Source organism: Amblyomma maculatum, chromosome 11 (assembly GCF_055883805.1).
Source record: "Amblyomma maculatum isolate TAMU_Amacu chromosome 11, ASM5588380v1, whole genome shotgun sequence".
Taxonomy (NCBI): Eukaryota; Metazoa; Arthropoda; class Arachnida; order Ixodida; family Ixodidae; genus Amblyomma; species Amblyomma maculatum.
This window is the reverse complement of record NC_139354.1, coordinates 94,746,553-94,763,090: the sequence shown is the minus strand read 5'-3', so window position 1 is coordinate 94,763,090 and position 16,538 is coordinate 94,746,553. Positions and strand designations below refer to the sequence as shown.

At 48.1% G+C, this 16,538-nt stretch overlaps 1 protein-coding gene and 1 long non-coding RNA gene across 2 annotated transcripts in view; both read left to right on the top strand.

The window, feature by feature from the left end:
• Window positions 1–11,151, top strand: part of LOC146174432 (uncharacterized) — a 112,547-nt gene extending 101,396 nt beyond the window's left edge. The window contains exons 9-10 of the mRNA XM_084583340.1: window positions 292–455; window positions 6,760–11,151. Of these exons, the coding sequence (XP_084439466.1) occupies window positions 292–455; window positions 6,760–7,244 (649 nt within the window). The 3' untranslated portion in view covers window positions 7,245–11,151. The remainder of the gene's footprint in view (window positions 1–291; window positions 456–6,759) is intronic.
• Window positions 1–16,538, top strand: part of LOC146174426 (uncharacterized) — a 493,807-nt gene that overhangs the window by 140,785 nt on the left and 336,484 nt on the right. The window lies entirely within an intron of this gene.

The following is a 16,538-nucleotide window of genomic DNA, read 5'->3' as shown; positions in this document are numbered from 1 at the left end:
CGTGCGAAATACTTTGTTGTGATGAAAATTTCGTTGAAGCGGCATTCGTTGTACCGGGATTCAACTGTTATAACTTTGCGATGTCAGTGCATGTTAAAGAACCTTGAGCAGTTCGAAACTTTCCAGAGCCTCTTACTAGGGTGTTCCTCGTAGCCTCAGTTGCTTTGGGGCATTAAACCTCAAAAAGCGTAAGTAGGCTGTGGTGAAATTTTGACATGGTCGACTTTTATTCTTGAATGAAATATCCCATAGGTCTGTGGAAGGCTGAATGTGACCTATCAATGTGTGCAGATCTCTGACGCTAGAGGACATGGCTGAGCTGGAGGCTGCTGCCGGCATGGGTGGCGGTTGCCCCGTGGAGCCCTCTGTTCCGATGAGTCCCTTGAGCCCCTCGGAGAGCCACCTGCTCCAGGATTTTGCTTCCTCTCCACCTGCCGACACCTGTGGGCCACCCGGTCAGTGGAACGTTTCGCTCTTTTCAGGGTGGTAAACAAAATGAGCGGGCCACGTTGACAATGAACTAACCAATAATTTAGAGAACAATTTGCATATATGTGTCACAGTTAGAGTGAGACTTTTACAAACAGGCAAGAATGGAGGGAAATGTGGAGCTTGTTTAAACGTATACATAAGGCCGAATGTTTCTAGCTCAAATCTCATTCTACCCATTTCGTGACCTTCAAGCAGATTCCTGTTTCTAAATATGGTTTGCCAGCATACAAAAGCTGAATGCAGTGCTCAGAAATTAGCGAATGCTGGTTGCTACTCTCAGGCCAACGGTTTAGTGACTGTAGATTTAAAAGGGCAGAGCACTAAGTAAAATATGTTGTGAGATTATAGTTGAAATGAAAAGATCTTGCCTTGTGTAGTATACATCAAGAACTGAATAAATAATATTATTATTATTATTATTATTATTATTATTATTAATAATTGGTGTACAGGAAGGGAAAGGCTAAGTATCTGTCACCCTTGCTTCTGTGGACACCTGAACCGCGCCACAAGGGAAGGCAGGAAGGTGGGACTGAAAGTGGATAGAGAGAAAGAGGAGCCGCAGTGGAGGGCTACGCCACAAGGGAAGGCAGGAAGGTGGGACAGAAAGTGGATAGAGAGAAAGAGGAGCCGCAGTGGAGGGCTACGCAGTAGTCATTTCGACCACCTAGAGATCTTTCCAAGAAATGAGAACTTCTCATTTTGATTTGACGGTGAAAATCTGTTGTTCTCCCGTTTAGTTTCATTGATGCTATGACTGTGGTGCTCTCCCTATATATTTTTTGCCTGTTTATCTGCTGACTTTCGCAATTTCGTTCGTTTAAAATCTGCAAAAACAAATATTTTGACCCAGAGGGTCAGTTTTTCTTTTTACGAAAATATTCGACACTTAAAGGGTTAAAGTTCAGTGTTCTGTCTCTTTTGGAAACATTTTCTGTACTTGTTATCCACGGTGCAAGTCAGTCCTAAAGCAAGAATGAGATCCCTCTTATACGTTAATAAAGCCTGTGCTGTGGTACACAAAGATGTACAAACGGCCTACCATAGGAAAAAATCGAGCTCTCAGGGAGGTAATAAACATCGGAAAATCATTTCATTGAGTGAGAAAAATAACTAGCTTTTGCAAACTATCTTATACATACAGTTAAACCTCGATATAACAAAGTCGTAAAAATCGGCAGTTTACGTTGTTATAATAAATTTTGTATCGAAATTTCGTGCCTAGCATGTGAATACATTACCTAAGCACTTGCCAGTTGTAAGGACTGTTTTTATTTCCTCTGAAAGTAATCCGTGACCTTCATTTGCGTCTGCTTAGCTATCAGAGATGGCCTCACACTGTGTTCATGGGCCCACAGGGACTGCATCGCTTCTTGCTGTCCTGTTAAACTCTCGTAGCGCCGCAGCACGTCAACTGCGTCAAGCACTTCATGGCTGCTTGGGGCTTCGCCGTCTTCGGCATCAATGTCACTGCCCGGATCCTCCTGCGTCTTTCGCCGCACATCTTGCATGATGGAGTCGTTCGTCACTTCCTCGATAGCAACAACGCAATTGTCAGCGTAGAGCAAGTCCTCCAAAACGACACCATCAGGAACGGCCCCGTCATTTTCCAAGAATCTCCATGCTTTTTGAGGCCGGCCTGATAGTCTCCCTCGCCATGTCCAAGTTCATAGGCAGTGAACGGAGCTCCTTCATTGGCCTCAGCGCTGTCGCGTTCTTCAGGGGCACTAGTTCTGGCCGCAACGTTCTCAAACCTGGCCTTCCGGAAACAGTACTGGATCACGTCCTTTGACGTCGCCTTCCAGGATGCAGCGAACGTGGTTTCAAGCGGAGATTGAGCATTAGATTGACGATCAACCGACAACGATACGCGCACTTCACATTGTTTACTATTTCCTGGTTGAGCGGCTGAATCAGTGAAGTACAGTTAAGCGGGAAAAACCGCAGCTCGACATTTTTCAGCATCACGTCGTCGACATGATGGGCGGAACAATTGTCCATCAAGAGGCACACTACAGCCGTCACTCTCCATTTCCGTTTCAAACGCCCGGAGCCAGTCATGAAAGATGTCGCGGAGCATCCACACCTTCTTATTAGAAGTGTACTCAACTTCCAGCTTCTGAGCATTCTTAAAACATTGCGGTTTCTTAGTTTTGGCAATCACAAGCGGCACCCATTTGTTGATGGCATCCATGTTTACTCAGAGCAGAGCTATGATCCTCAGCTTGCTCTGCTTCCTGCCATGACAGCGATACCCTTTTAGTGCTAGAGTACGATTTGGTAGCATTTGATAAAAAATCCAGTTTATCCTTACTGCACACCTCTGAAGGCTGGTACTTCGTCAGTATTCTTGGCATTTCCTTCTCTAGCCAATTAGTGGCTTCAGGCCCGTCAGCCGACGTCGACTCCGTGTAGAGCACCCATCCGACAATCTCGTAAAGGGGACTTGAAATGGTGGAGCCAACCACTGCTAGCCTTGAAGGCATTCTTGTCAAGCAGGCAACCGAAGTCCTTTGCTTTCTGTTGCAAAATTGCCCCACTCACTGGCAAATTCTGTGCTCTGGCGTCCATAAACTAGGAGAACACAGCCTTGTCCACATCTTCATAGGTAGCTGTCCACAATCGCTTACGCTCGGCGTTCATGCCACACTTTGCATAGCTGAGGATGGAGTCCTTGGCCTTTAAGATTGTTGAGAGCATACTCTGAGATATGGCGAATTGACGTCTTTCTTTTTCTCATCTTTTGAAACGGCTTCCAGAATTGCCGCTTTTTGCTCGAGTGAAAGCTCTTTCTGCTTACAATCACTCATGATGGCAACACACGCAGCGAAGGAGTCTTAGAGGAACTGAGCAGAAAGCAGCGTACAAACAGCGACTGCGGCACCGCACGCGGGAAACCAAAGCGAAGGAGAGTCTGAATCGGCAATCTGAGCGGCAAGCAGTGCACAAACGACTGCGGAAGCGGCGGCCGCGTGAGAAAGGGCCATTAACAGACGGGCATGTGCGCCGACGCATCAGCCTCCGCTGGCACGGGGAATAGGCTCTTTGGATCGCAGCAATGGAGGGAGCAGAGCAGGAAGGGTACGGAGCCGCCACCCTCCTCTATTTGTGACGAAGCAAAATGACAGAGGGAGAAAGAAAAATGCGGGAGGCGGGGGCGCAATACTCTAGCGGCTTATCACTTATTTCTTGTTTATAGGGAGTGAATGCCGCGTGCCCCGGGAGGCCCGGCCACGTGGGTTACCCAAGTCTTGAGCGCTGGCTGCGCTTCCCCCTTGGCCGTTGTCGCCTCTGCGAAATTTTTGTCCTTCCGAGTGAAATTTTGGCTGGCTTCGTTGTAATGTAATTGCAGAAACATTTACTTCATTATATCGAGATAAAATATACATGGTTTCCAATGGTCATTATGTTATCTATTCCTTGTCACTTCATTATATCGAGGATTTCGTTATACTGAAGTTCATTATACCGAGGCTTAAGTGCAATGCGTTTTTCTGTGTGCTCATGAATTTATTAAGTGAAGACAGTAAAACATTTCCTTTGGTCACCAAATTCTGGAAAATGTAAAACCCGGAACGGAACTACCTTCTGTATGTGTTACAGTAAAATCTCGGTGATACGAATTCGGTTGATGCAAATTTCGGGTTGATCCAAATTCACGAAATTCCCCGGCTGGAGTGCCTTGTGTACTGTATGCGAAATTTCGGATGTTTTGAACTCTCTCCCGCGCCACTACGGATGATGCCAACGCGCGAACTGCGCCCATAATCTTGAGCACTACGCACTGCCCGCACATCGTTGACACCGTGATCACCAGCCGCACTGGTTGTGTACGCATGAGCAGTTCGTCGCCATCTTTGCGCCGCGCGAAGTATACAGAGGTGGGTGTATCATACATCGCCGCCGTCGCAATCATTTGCCACGCTGCGAAAAGATTGCAGTGGCTCGTGGCCCTGAGCATAGTAGTTGGCGGCACACGCGGTGAGCCGCACATCATAGACTATGTGACTGCTAGTCATTCTGTATGTACATCACATGCAGTTGGTGGCATCGCACGGCCAGCACGTCGCCATTTCTTGTCGTGCTATACGCGCTGCTAGAAGTCTGCGGAATTGGCCCGCACGTCGCCGATGTCGAGAATCGCCTGTCACGCTGTGTACGTCGCGAGAGGCGAGCTGTGACTGCGCGACCGTAATAAACCTTCTCTAACCTAAACAGATCTGCTTGGCTGCCTTTCCCATGCGTCTGCATACTTCTTTTCTTTCATTTTGATGATATGAATGTTTGGATGATACGAATTGTTTTTGCGACCCCGCGAGATTCGTATCAGCGAGGTTCTAGTGTAGCATAAATGCTTTCAGACTGCTATACAACCCTGCTTATTGGGCAGAGATTACTATTGCGCCATTTGTCTCAGTGAACGGCTTATATGTGGATTCCACCATGCCAGATCACGTGTGTTGGTCAGTCTCTTGTGTGTCACCCTACCCGCAGGGCACATATGAAACCATCACTGTGCGAATTGTGTCTGCCTTCTTTAGTCCTGCTTCATATCCAGCTGAGGATGGGCAGTACTCAATGCGCCATCAAAAAGAGAAGGCACTGCAGCTGTTAAAACATTTTTTATTGTGATGTTTCCCCAGGTATACAATGCAGACTTGGCATAATATTTGTATGCAGACTATATACTCCATATTGGTATTAACACACTGAGTGGAAATGCCCATCAGGATGGAAGCAAAATAGGACAAGGCTGGAATGGTAGGGCTTCTTTGATGTAGTAGTGCTGTCACATTAATGCATGGCCCCATTCTGCAGAAAAATGTGGCGTTGCCAGCTTTGCTACCATTGTCGGCATTGTGAGTAAAAAATGACGAGCATGCCTGGGGATGGTGACAGTTGGCAGGCAACTTGGCTGAACTCTGATTGGTCAATGAGCTGTGTGATGTCATAGTTTTTGGGAGCTGCCATTTGAGTTAGAATTCAAGATTAAAATTGAATGCTCCAGGACTCTTGGGTCCAGAGTCCAGCATGCTACAGTGCAGTTTGCTTATAACGACGTTGAGGGAACTGGGTAAATTCGATCGTCATAACCAATTGTTATATCTGGACTATCAAAAAAAGGAGAAAAAACAATCAAAAAGCACACACCCACATATTTTCTCATGAATGTAGGTTTGCCTACTTACCACCGATGAGTAAACCGGATTGAACAATGCTAATCATAGTAAAGAGCACTAAACACTTTATTAAAGGATATTTCAATAGCCATAAAACAGCTTAACCATACTTGAAGTCGGAACTTTGCACTTGCTTGAGCAACAGCTGAAGCTTCGCAATTGCTCTGAGCATCGCTTTCAGTAGTGTGTATACTGCCGGCAGTCCTATTTATGTGCACAAAACCGATTAGCAATTGGATGAACTGCAGGACATCCCCAGCCTTGATGATCGTTAAAGTCTCAGATTGTGAATGCCCGTATTTTTTTGTGAGGCTTCCAACCTTGAAACCCTGCTAGAAATCCCAGTGAATCTGCTGTTTCATCTCAGTAGCAATCGCATTGTTGTTGCAGTCGGCGCCATCTTTCGTGGACGCGCAACCGGTGACAGTGATGGTGCTATGGCTGCACCCTTTGCGCGGCGACAGGCAGCAATTGCGGTGATGATAACACCCATCCGTTCTCGCCGCATATGTCAAGTTTTAATCTCTTGGCATTTTATTCTTTATCAAACATTCTAACAAATTTTCAGAGTAAACATCTACCAGGTGGTGATAAAGCTATCGTTGTAGCTATGGTGCTCTAGAATATGGGCAATGAGAGATTATCGGGAACAAAAGCTTCCAGGACATGTTATTAGGGCTTGAAGCCATTAGCAGCTCTATTATTAGCTGGTGTCTGAAGACCAGACTTTTCGAGGGGAAAACCGGGCTCATGACAGTGAAAGTTGGGCTGTTGTGACATGATCTAGTGAAATCAAGTGCTTGCCAAAGAGTGTGGCAATTTTATGCAAAAAATTGCTTTGTTTTGCGTCTGGGGAAACTTTTATACCCAATAGTAGGCAAATGCGGACTGACAAGGGAAGCCACAGACAGCGTTTAATAACACTAACACTGTGACGTGGAGATTTCAGTGCGAACAGCTCAGCGGTTTGGCTGCGAGGAACACTTTTCGTTTTTTTTCTGTGTGATGAATGCCTGAGAGTTCAATCTAGTGCTTGAGTGCCTAACTTTTTGTCTAACTTCCTTTTTTTTTCCTCCCTTCTCTGCAGAGGGCCCTTGGGGCAGGTCTGTCGAACTAGAAGGGTCTCACGACTCTGGCGTCACCAGCGCTTCATCCGGTTCATTCTGGGGTGCCCCGCTGCGGCCGCCATCGTGTTCCTCGTCATCGTCTTCTTCCTCCTCCTCGACATGCTCGTCTACATCTTCGTCTTCATCGTCGCTGGCCACTGCCGATGCTGATTGCTCTGCCTTGACCCTGTCGTCTCGTGCGGCACTGCCGCGTGCACAGTCGTGTCCCGTGATGCTGGGCTGGCTGCGCAGGGCTTCTAGCCTCGATGAGTTTCCTGGTGCTTCGGCAGCGCACGCAGCAGCGGCTTTGGCGCGGCCCCGGAACCGCTACAGCTGCGGAAGCCTCGAAGCAGTGCTGGGTGAGGCCAGCATGGTGTCTGCTGCGATGACTTCAGCGTCGCGAGAGGCCGCCCGCCGCCAGACACCGTACGCACGCCGCTCAGTCAGTCTCATCCCGGTCTCGTGACGGCGGCCTGGTCCGCGGCCCGCGTTGAGCCTAACGGCCGCGGCAGCGCACTTCAGCGACAAGACCGAACTGCTGCTTGCGGCCGCGGCCGCGCTGCTGGCCTGGGCTCTGGCAGGCTTCGCGGCGCTGGTGTGAGCATCCTGCAGTCGCTGGTTGGTGCCACAACCTCTGTTAGCGTGGTGTGCCGCGCATTGATCGATCGTCCGTGTCCTCCTCAACCACATATCCCTGCTGACATGTGTCACTCTGATGTTGCCGATGCGGCAGGCCTTTGCTGGCAAATGGAAATCTTGCCGTGGCAATCAAAGATACGATCCAACATATACTGTGCACCCTATAGTTTAACAAGGTCCTTACAGCCCAGTTAGAGTGAAGAAGAGTAAATGTAAAGCTGGTGAAGGGCCACATAGTTGATTAGTCATGCAGTGTGCCTGTATGCGTGCCCTTCACAATGATGAACAATCGTTTTCAGGGATCAGCACTTGCCCATGACAGTACATCAGGTTGCTATGGCTTATCAGTATGCTAGACACAGAACGCAATGGCAGTTTAAGCACTGAGCAGTAAGCTTAGCGCAAAAAAGCGGCACTCAATTTTCAGCACGTGCCGGTTGCAGTGAGTGGCATGGATATGACTTCTTCTAATGCCCTTCTTAGCTCCGTGCAGATTTCTCTGAAACATAGCTGAAGTGATTCATGCATGCTTGACAGCTTTGGGCACAGACAGCCATAGAGAGAGGGTGAGACATTTGTGCTTGTGCTGGTAGTAGTAGAATCATTTGATAAACTTGTTTTGACTCTGCTGAAGCTACATTATGCAGAAGTAAGACGCATGTCAGTGATTACTTAACTATCATAACACAATGCAGGAACGTGGCAGTAATTTTCACGAGTTCCCACTAGCTGTCTGTATGGCACTACCTGGCATTCACGTTTCGTCTCACTCACCATAGCAAGCTGTTTGCCTGCCAGCAGCGCAATACCGTTTTTTTTTTCCTACACGCCGCGCTGTATATAGCAAAACAAAGGATGTCTTCGTTACAAACCGTGTTGAGACTGCTCCAATACCATTTGCGCAGTCTCAACACAGTGTGTAACAAAATGGAGGATGTCTACGTTATACACTCTTTGTTGAAACTGTTTCACGGACTATGCTGAATGCGTGGCTTGCCTGCATATCTGGCACTAGTTTTTTTTTGTGTGTGTGGTTTGTGTCCTGTCGAGTGTACGGGTGGTCACTGGTGCCGGGAGCCACGCTTGTAGGCTCTGCTGCGGCCGCCGCTTCTCCAAAGAGACGTCTTTATTTGCTGAAGCCATGCTAGTTGTGCTGGCCCTACCTGATGGAGGTGGACACCGGATGCCAAGGCATCGCGTTTGCCTCCAGCCCCCCCCTAAAAAAATGTACAAATAATTCTTCCTTTCCTTCACCAAACAATCGTCTTGTGTCTGTTTGCACTTGTTTTCCCTCATAGCCTGGGCCTCGACGAGAAGGCCGGCCCTCAATGGGCCAGGCACGCAGAGTTCTATATCCCAAGTGGTATTTATTAAGAAACTAGTCGAGCAAGTTTAGGAACATCCTAGACCTAGCTGCAAACTCGTCTTCCTATAGTTATATGCCCTGTACCATGGAGTGGTGCGGTGTTTTTTTTTTTTGTTTGGTCTTTGTTGTTGTTTTTCTCGGTGTATGAAGATGTGCGCGTGTCATGTTGAATGGAGTCCTCTATGCCCGGGACTGTGCACCTGGGATCCTTCAGGCCATGCCGGCTGCCGTGACCATCATCTCTTGATGTCGGCACCAGCGAAGAAGAGTCGTATGGATGGGAAAAGGGGTAAAGGCCTAAAATAACACTTGCTGCAGTTACAGCCAGGTAACTAGATAGGCTGGAACCCTTTGGCCTGCCAGTCTAATGTGTCGCACCATGATGTAGCTGGAAAGGCAGCGCGTTGTGTCGTTTTTAAGCCACAAGTTGCTGCACATTTACCCAACAAGGAAACGGTTTCAACTGTTTTTAAATGGCGAGTGCCGATCACTTGGGAGTCAGTTTCTTGAGACCAGCACTGCTCGAAGCGCGATCTATTGAAAATCGACAGGGTGTGTGTTTGTACTCGATCATTTTTAATTCTGTCATCTTTGTTCGCTTAACGTCGTCAGATTGCTCACCTAACGTCGCAGGGCAAATAATTCCTCCCGCATACGCTGGATTACCACTGTGACCTGTCAGCACGGGAGCCTTTTCCCTATCGCTTTGTGGTACAAAGGTTGAAAGACCACGGGTATCATGCAGGGAACGTTCGACCGGAGCTATTGAACCAGGTTGTCGTATTGTTGTAGCAATGCACGAATTTTTCACTGTTTCTCAATACTGTCATATTTTGCAAAGAAAGGTTGTTTCTTTTTGTAAACCTCTCGTCACGTGGCACTATGTTTCACGCACAGCACATTGGCCTCCTTGAAGGCTGGCATTTTTTTGGGGTGCATATGTTTGAGGCTGTGAACCCAAAGGAGTTGTTTCAGATACCGTCTGTTGTTTCCACAGCCAAGCATAGGCTCAATGCGCCAACTGTAAAATATTTCTGTTTCTTTTAATAATATATTGATTCAGTTTTGCTCTTGTTTGCCAAAGGTTTAGCCGACAGGTGTGGCAAGCACACATTGACGGAGATAACCACATGGGCTTCATTGGCAGCCCATACTTGCTAGCTAAGTGAGCTCCGGACTCCTTAATCAGCATCCCAATTAGTTTAAAGCACTTCTTTATTTCACATTTCTAAAAGTGAACCCTGCTTTGACAAGAGGAAACGCTGACTGCGAGACCGTCATTAAGCAAGGGCGTCATTAGTATTAGGCGAGACCGTGCATATCTTGCGGTAATCGCGAATATTTCCGAATCAAGAAGTCCTTTGCGGTAGGAGAACAGAACAATTACTTTATCCCTGTTACATACCACTCCTGTCTCTTCCGCAGTTGGCTCGTATATTTGCATAAAAATCGCGTCCTCACAGGGAGAGATGAGAAATAGTAGTCGGGTCTCGGGTGTGTGGTAGAAGGTGAGCCCTGAAAAGTTGTCGCCATTAGTTTTCCTCGGCACAGTTTTTTGTTGCACGTACTGTATGCACACCGTGTCGTACCCTGTGACGCCAGCGTTGGCTTGTTGAAGTGGTCGGGCGACCCCAGTGCAATGTGCTCTCGGCGCGCCCCGCGCTTTTGGTGCAATCAAAGTTGGCGCCTCTTCTGCTGCTGCTGCTGCCAGTTGGCTGTGTGTTCCCTGTAAGGTTTCCATCGGGAAAGTGTGCATTATTCCCCCCCCCCCCCTCGTTAAGTTTCGTTCCCTTCTCCCCGCGTCCCTGATCACTGTTTGTCTAGTGCCTTGTACTGTGTGTTCATTGGCCGTGACGCCAAACCACTTCCGGCGTCAGTGTACCACATGAAAATGAACGCGCCTGGGGGCTCCGTGCAGCCTCTGACCTTGGCACGTGCCCTCAGTGTCCTCATGGAAATCGTAAAACGAGCAAGCATATCAATAGCAAGTTTCCTTTCTATCTGAGCTGTCATTGGACGTGTTGTGGACAGTCTGCTCTTGAGTGTGTCTGTGCAGTGCTGGCGGAACGTGTGTTGGGGGACACTGCCATGTGCTCGTATCACGAGGTAACTGATCGAGGTAATTGGGCTTGATTCGTGATTCTTCGCAACAGGTTTTGATGGACACAGTGTGTTCTAGGTGTGATGGAAGCTCTGCTCTAGGCTCCATTGCATCAATTCAAACCTGTCTAGTGACACAAGCCTGTGGCAGTGCCCTCAAGGTTTGCCCAGTTCTTTTTTTTTTCTTTAATGTGCAGGAGTGTTGCGTTTGTGTTGGACGTGCGGCTGGTCGCCCAGACGAAGAATAAAGCGCTCTTGGCCTCCCCTAGCTTGTTGCATCATTCCTCAAGCGTGTCTGGCATGTGTGCTTTTTATAGCTCCCACAGCTATACCTCTGGCTCTGCTTTGTTAGTATTAATTAGCTTGTTAATTAGTACTGACCTGCACATAGTCCTGGGCTGCTGAGGCACCATCAACAAAAAGGTCTCAAATGCTGCAAGGACCACAAAAAAATCACTGGTAAGGAACATGCTCCCAGGCTTACATAAGCATTGAAGAAAGCATGGTGTTCAGTTTAAGGGTGACGATTTTACTATGTACGTGTAGTATTTCCCATGAAACACATTCTTTGAAACAGCCCAAATGGCTGTGCAGGTCATTCATTAAACTGAAAAGTCTCAACTGACAGACATCTCTTTGGCACGGGCTAGCCCTCACCAGTGGACAATAAAAGCTTCATTTCTCTCTCGTAGATAATTGCAGTAAGATGTTCCCAGAAAGTTAATTCTTAACATGTCTGTAGTAGAATCTCGTTGATACGATTCCCACGGGCTCCGACAATAAAAGCGTATTATCCGAAAATCGTATTATCCAAAACGGACTCCAAAAGATCGCGAATAATACATACTTGGCACAGAACTTGCTTTTATTAAAGCACGTTAAAATAATCCGTCACTTTGCGTTGCACTTTTTGCTTTTCGAGGTCCTGAAGAAAGCTTTTTTGGAACTCGTAGAAACGAGTAGCAGTTTCCTCACTCAGCTCCGCAGACGCGACAAAGCCACGAAGCCCGTCCAAAGCTTGGAGTGCACCGTCAGTATTTAATGGCCGACGATCGCCGCTGCAATCTCCGGCGTCTTGGTTGTCATCGTCGTCGCTCTCCTCTTCAGCGGTAACATCTGCAATGATGTCTTGGACGGTGCGCAATTCGCATGTCGCCAGTTGGTCGTCCGCCGATACAAACTCTTCCGGAGACACGCCGACATCGAGGTCACCCCAGTCCGGGATGTCAATCTCTGCGCTGTCAGCTCCATGTTCCGCCGTATCGCCAGATGCACAAAAAAAGCCACACTTCTTGAAGCAGTTGGCGATGGTGTCGGGTTTGACGCGATCCCGTGACATCGCTAGAAAATGAATGGCATCAAGAAGATCCACCTTCAAGCTGGCATCTTTCCGGTCAATCTTGGCCAAAAAGCGTCGGACCAACAAGCTCCTAAAGTGAAATTTCACGTTTCTAATGATTCCTGCATCTAGGGGCTGCAAGTGGCTGGTGCAGCTGGGCGGCAGGAAAATTACTCTGACGTTTTGCAGCCACGAAGTATCGACAGGGTGCGCGGCACAATTGTCGAGAAATAGAAGAATTCTACGGTTCTCGGCAAGCATCCGGGCATCCAGATGGGTGAGGAACTCTGTGAAAAGGGCTCCGGTCATCCATGCCTTCCTATTCGCTTTGTAAACGACAGGAAGGCGTGGGTTACGCGAGAAGCAGCGTGGCTTCCAGAACTTGCCAATGACGGTAGGCTTGAGCTTCTCGGTTCCACCAGCATTGCAGCACAACAGTACGGTGACTCTTTCTTTGCTTTTTTTTTTTCCACCTTGACACGTCTCACCTTTCATACTGAGACTTTTCTCGGGCTGGAGGTTGATGAACAACCCAGCTTCATCTGCGTTGAACACGTCCCTTGGCTGGTATTGAGCAATCACCGCCGGCAGAGTCGAAAGCCAGTTGGAGACCTGATCTTGGTCGGCAGACTTCCCTTCGCCGGAAACGGTTTTATACGACAGGCCATGTCGTGTTTTAAAATGATGGAGCCACCCGCCCGAAGCTTTAAAATCTTCAATGCCCAACGAGAGTGCAATCTCATCAGCTTTCTCGCGAACAACTGTCCCGTCCACGTTCACGCCCGCCGCCCACGCCAGTAGAACCTCTTCCATCTTGCCATGCTGGGCGCCCCTTGTTTGCTTCTCGCCGGCGCCGAAGACTTGAATGTTTTTCCGAATTTCTTCTCGCTTGCCGACGATCGTGTTCAGCGTGGAGACAGGCAAACAAAGTTCGCGTGCCAGGTCGACACGTTTCTTCTGCGGATTGTCGTCGACTTTTACGAGAATATCAAGTTTTTCTTTCAGCGATAACGCTTTACGCTTCCTAGACATGGTGAAGCGCACGGGTGAAACGCGGCACCAAAACAAAAACGATAAGTGCGAAGTGCAAGCTGAACGCTCGGAAAACCAAAATGGCAACGAGAAATTGCAAACACAAAGCCAACAAAGCCTACAGCATCGTCAATGCATGCACCAATCACTGCTTCTTGGTCACGTGATTTTACCGTGATTACTATGTCTTAGGATAGATGGCGCTAAAAACCTTCGGTGCGCTTCGGCGCTTTTGTTGTGCGAACTTGGGAAAATGGCTCCCAGAGGCCGCCACACTGCTGCAGACGCTGTGCTGAGGCACGGCCGGACTCGAGCCGAGCCGAGCCAAGCCAAGCCTCGAGCATACGAAGCGCATGTCGTCGCGTGTTCAGTCCGCCGTGCCTGTAGTTTCGCTCGATGCGATAATTTCAGTAGCTCTGCCCACCCTCTGCAAAGGACTGGCTCTGATGTCATCATCATAGTTGGAGAGATGTGATTCCTACACGTATCTAGCAAAGGTCATGTCCAACATCGAAAATCGGCCACGAGCGCTAGGGGAGTTACGACCACTGCAGCTACTGTCAGATCCCGCTAGGACACTTTTGCTGCCTCCTGGCGCGAAAATCGAAACTGCGCGAGATTTACGGAAGACGTTTCCACGATCGTATTATCCAAACCGACGTGGAAATACGATCGTATTAGCCGTAAAAAAATGCATTACCTCTATAGGGCATCGGCCGGGAACGAAAAAAAAAAAAAAACGTATTATGCCGAAAAGCGTATTTAGCCGAATCGTATCAACGAGATTTCACTATATAAAAACTTCCTTAAGAAATGTTTCAGGAACGTTTAACTTCAAGAATCTGCATTCCAGTACGTAAGTTAATAAAACATATAGAACGTGTGGTACACATGAATGTAGCTCAGCGTTTCTCTTGATTGTTCTGACTCTAGCTTCTGCAGGAGCCCACAAGTGACCTCGGGGAGATTAGAAACTTAGGGTGCGTTCCAATTCTTAGACGTCTAGCAAGACTGCTTCGTAGACGTCTACGTAGACGTCTACAGGTTCGCGTATTGGAACGCGTCTACCTGTTTACGCCTAGCGTCACCTCGCGGCATAAAGGTTGAACTAAAAAGTTTGTACAACTATTATAACGCTGTTTCCTTTAAAGATTTACGACAATACAGGTAAAAATCACGTTTTTAACGGTTCGCCGATTTTTTGCAGCAACAATATTACATGTGTAATCGCCACAATGTAGATGGACTATTAGTAGGTTAACTTGTAGCAGACAGACTTCTCACGCAATGAGCATGCTCACGAATTGACGGAAGATAACGTTAGTCCGTTTTTCCTTTTTTATTACTGATGCTGAAGTGTACATGCTTCTCAGATGTCTCATTCACACAGCTGTAAAAATGAAAACATGCAAAATACTGTAAACTTGAGGCGATTACGGACGAAAGGTGATAACCGGCTACAGCAAACGAAAAACTGTGCCGTTACACCTGTTGTCTGTAGTCACTAGACGAGGAAACCAAAGACAACTTGTTTTAATAATGTACAGGCACAAAAAAATCAATGCGCAACAAGTCGGCATCGTCAGGCGAGTTCGTTCTTCCGAGATTAACTGAAAATCCGCGGAAGAGTTTGCCACGGCTACTACAGCAAGATAGAAGCACACACGTGCGCTGTGCAGCAGCCGTCCTGACTCCCGGCGAGGTGCGACGAGTTCGTCGATAACATCAAGACTGAAGCAGACTGAAGAAAGTCGTCGACAAGTTAAAAAAAGAAGACCAACAGCATCCAACGCACGCTTTCCTCTTAGCGCGGTAAAAGAATCTGCAGTGCTATATCTCACGACCATAAAGACAGCTAAATTAGCCTCTAGCTAGCGCATACATTGACGTAACAACTCACGTTTGAAAGATCGTTCATTATACATACTCCGACGTTCGCAAAGAGCACGACCACCGTACAGCTACTGCAACCACCGCACGCGCGACTCACTCAGCGCGAAACGCGCTCTGTCCGCCATGTTTAGACAGCAAAGTAGTCTGCATCGATGTTGACTTCGGCGAAGCCGTCTTCGCGAGACTGCTTCGCGAGAATTGGAACGCGTCCCAAGATGGCGGCTGCTCGCGTAGTCGTCTAAGTAGACGTCTACGAGGGGGTATTGGAACGCACCCTTAGAGATTAGGCTGCGGGAGGTGGTTCGTTCGAAACCCGCCGCCGGACACCCACCGGTAAAAATGGGTACAAGCGTCCCCCGGCCTGGCGCCCGGCTCTCACAGGGGTGTGCGCTTGGAAGAGGCTCCGCAAACCCCGCTGCGCTCCTTCTGGGGCAAAATAGTTTCGAACACTTCAGCCTGCAAAGGTGGTTCGAGTTACCGTGTTTCACGGGGTTCAAAACTGAAAACGAGTCGTGTCCTGCACACGCGAAAACTCAGAAAATGCCTTGTTTCAACCACCTTTGCAGGCTGCGAGGTTCGAAACTGGGTTTGGGCCCACTGCGGAGGAGGGGCGCGCAGCGGGGTTTACGGAGCTTCTCCCAAACGCACACCCCTGTAAAAGCCGAGCACCAGGCCGGGGGACGCTTGTACCCATTTTTACCGGTGGGTGTCCGGCGGTGGGTTTCGAACTGACCACCTCCCGCAGCCGAGACGGGCGCTCTAACCACTAGGCCACGGCATTGTTGAACCCATATTCATACATAGGTATTCCTGCCCCTCTGAGCTGCCACTCCTCCGGAACCAGTCTGCATCAGCGTAATACTCGGTACTATCGCCCAGTCGAGCTAATTGAGTGTAGAAATATTTTGTGTGCTTTGTAGTACCTTTGGAACAGTGAACAAGAGGTATACTGCAGATGGATCACACGGGACTCTCCTAGTCACTATAAGTCGGTAATATTTTTATCATGCACTTTCAGCTGCTTATTGATGAACAGGGGTGATGTCATCTATGCACTTTAGTCTCTTGAGACATGAAAAAATTATATAATCGTTGCTCATTCATTTTTATTTAAATGTTGGGCAGGTTTGCACAAGAATTGCTGCATTTTAAAATTAACAAAGAAGTGACCATGCTGCAGTTCTCGTGTGATCTCTTCAATGACATATTGCAGCTTGTTATTTGGCATGGGCAAAACTTTCAGTTATAAATCATTGCTTTTCCGATCAGTTCTCGCTGCTATTCATGTGCGCTGCAGAACTAAAATATGTGTAGGGCTCCATTTAAGTTGCCCCTGGGCCCTCGCACATCAAAAGAAAATGTAATCTCTTTGTCCTAGACGAGACTGGAGC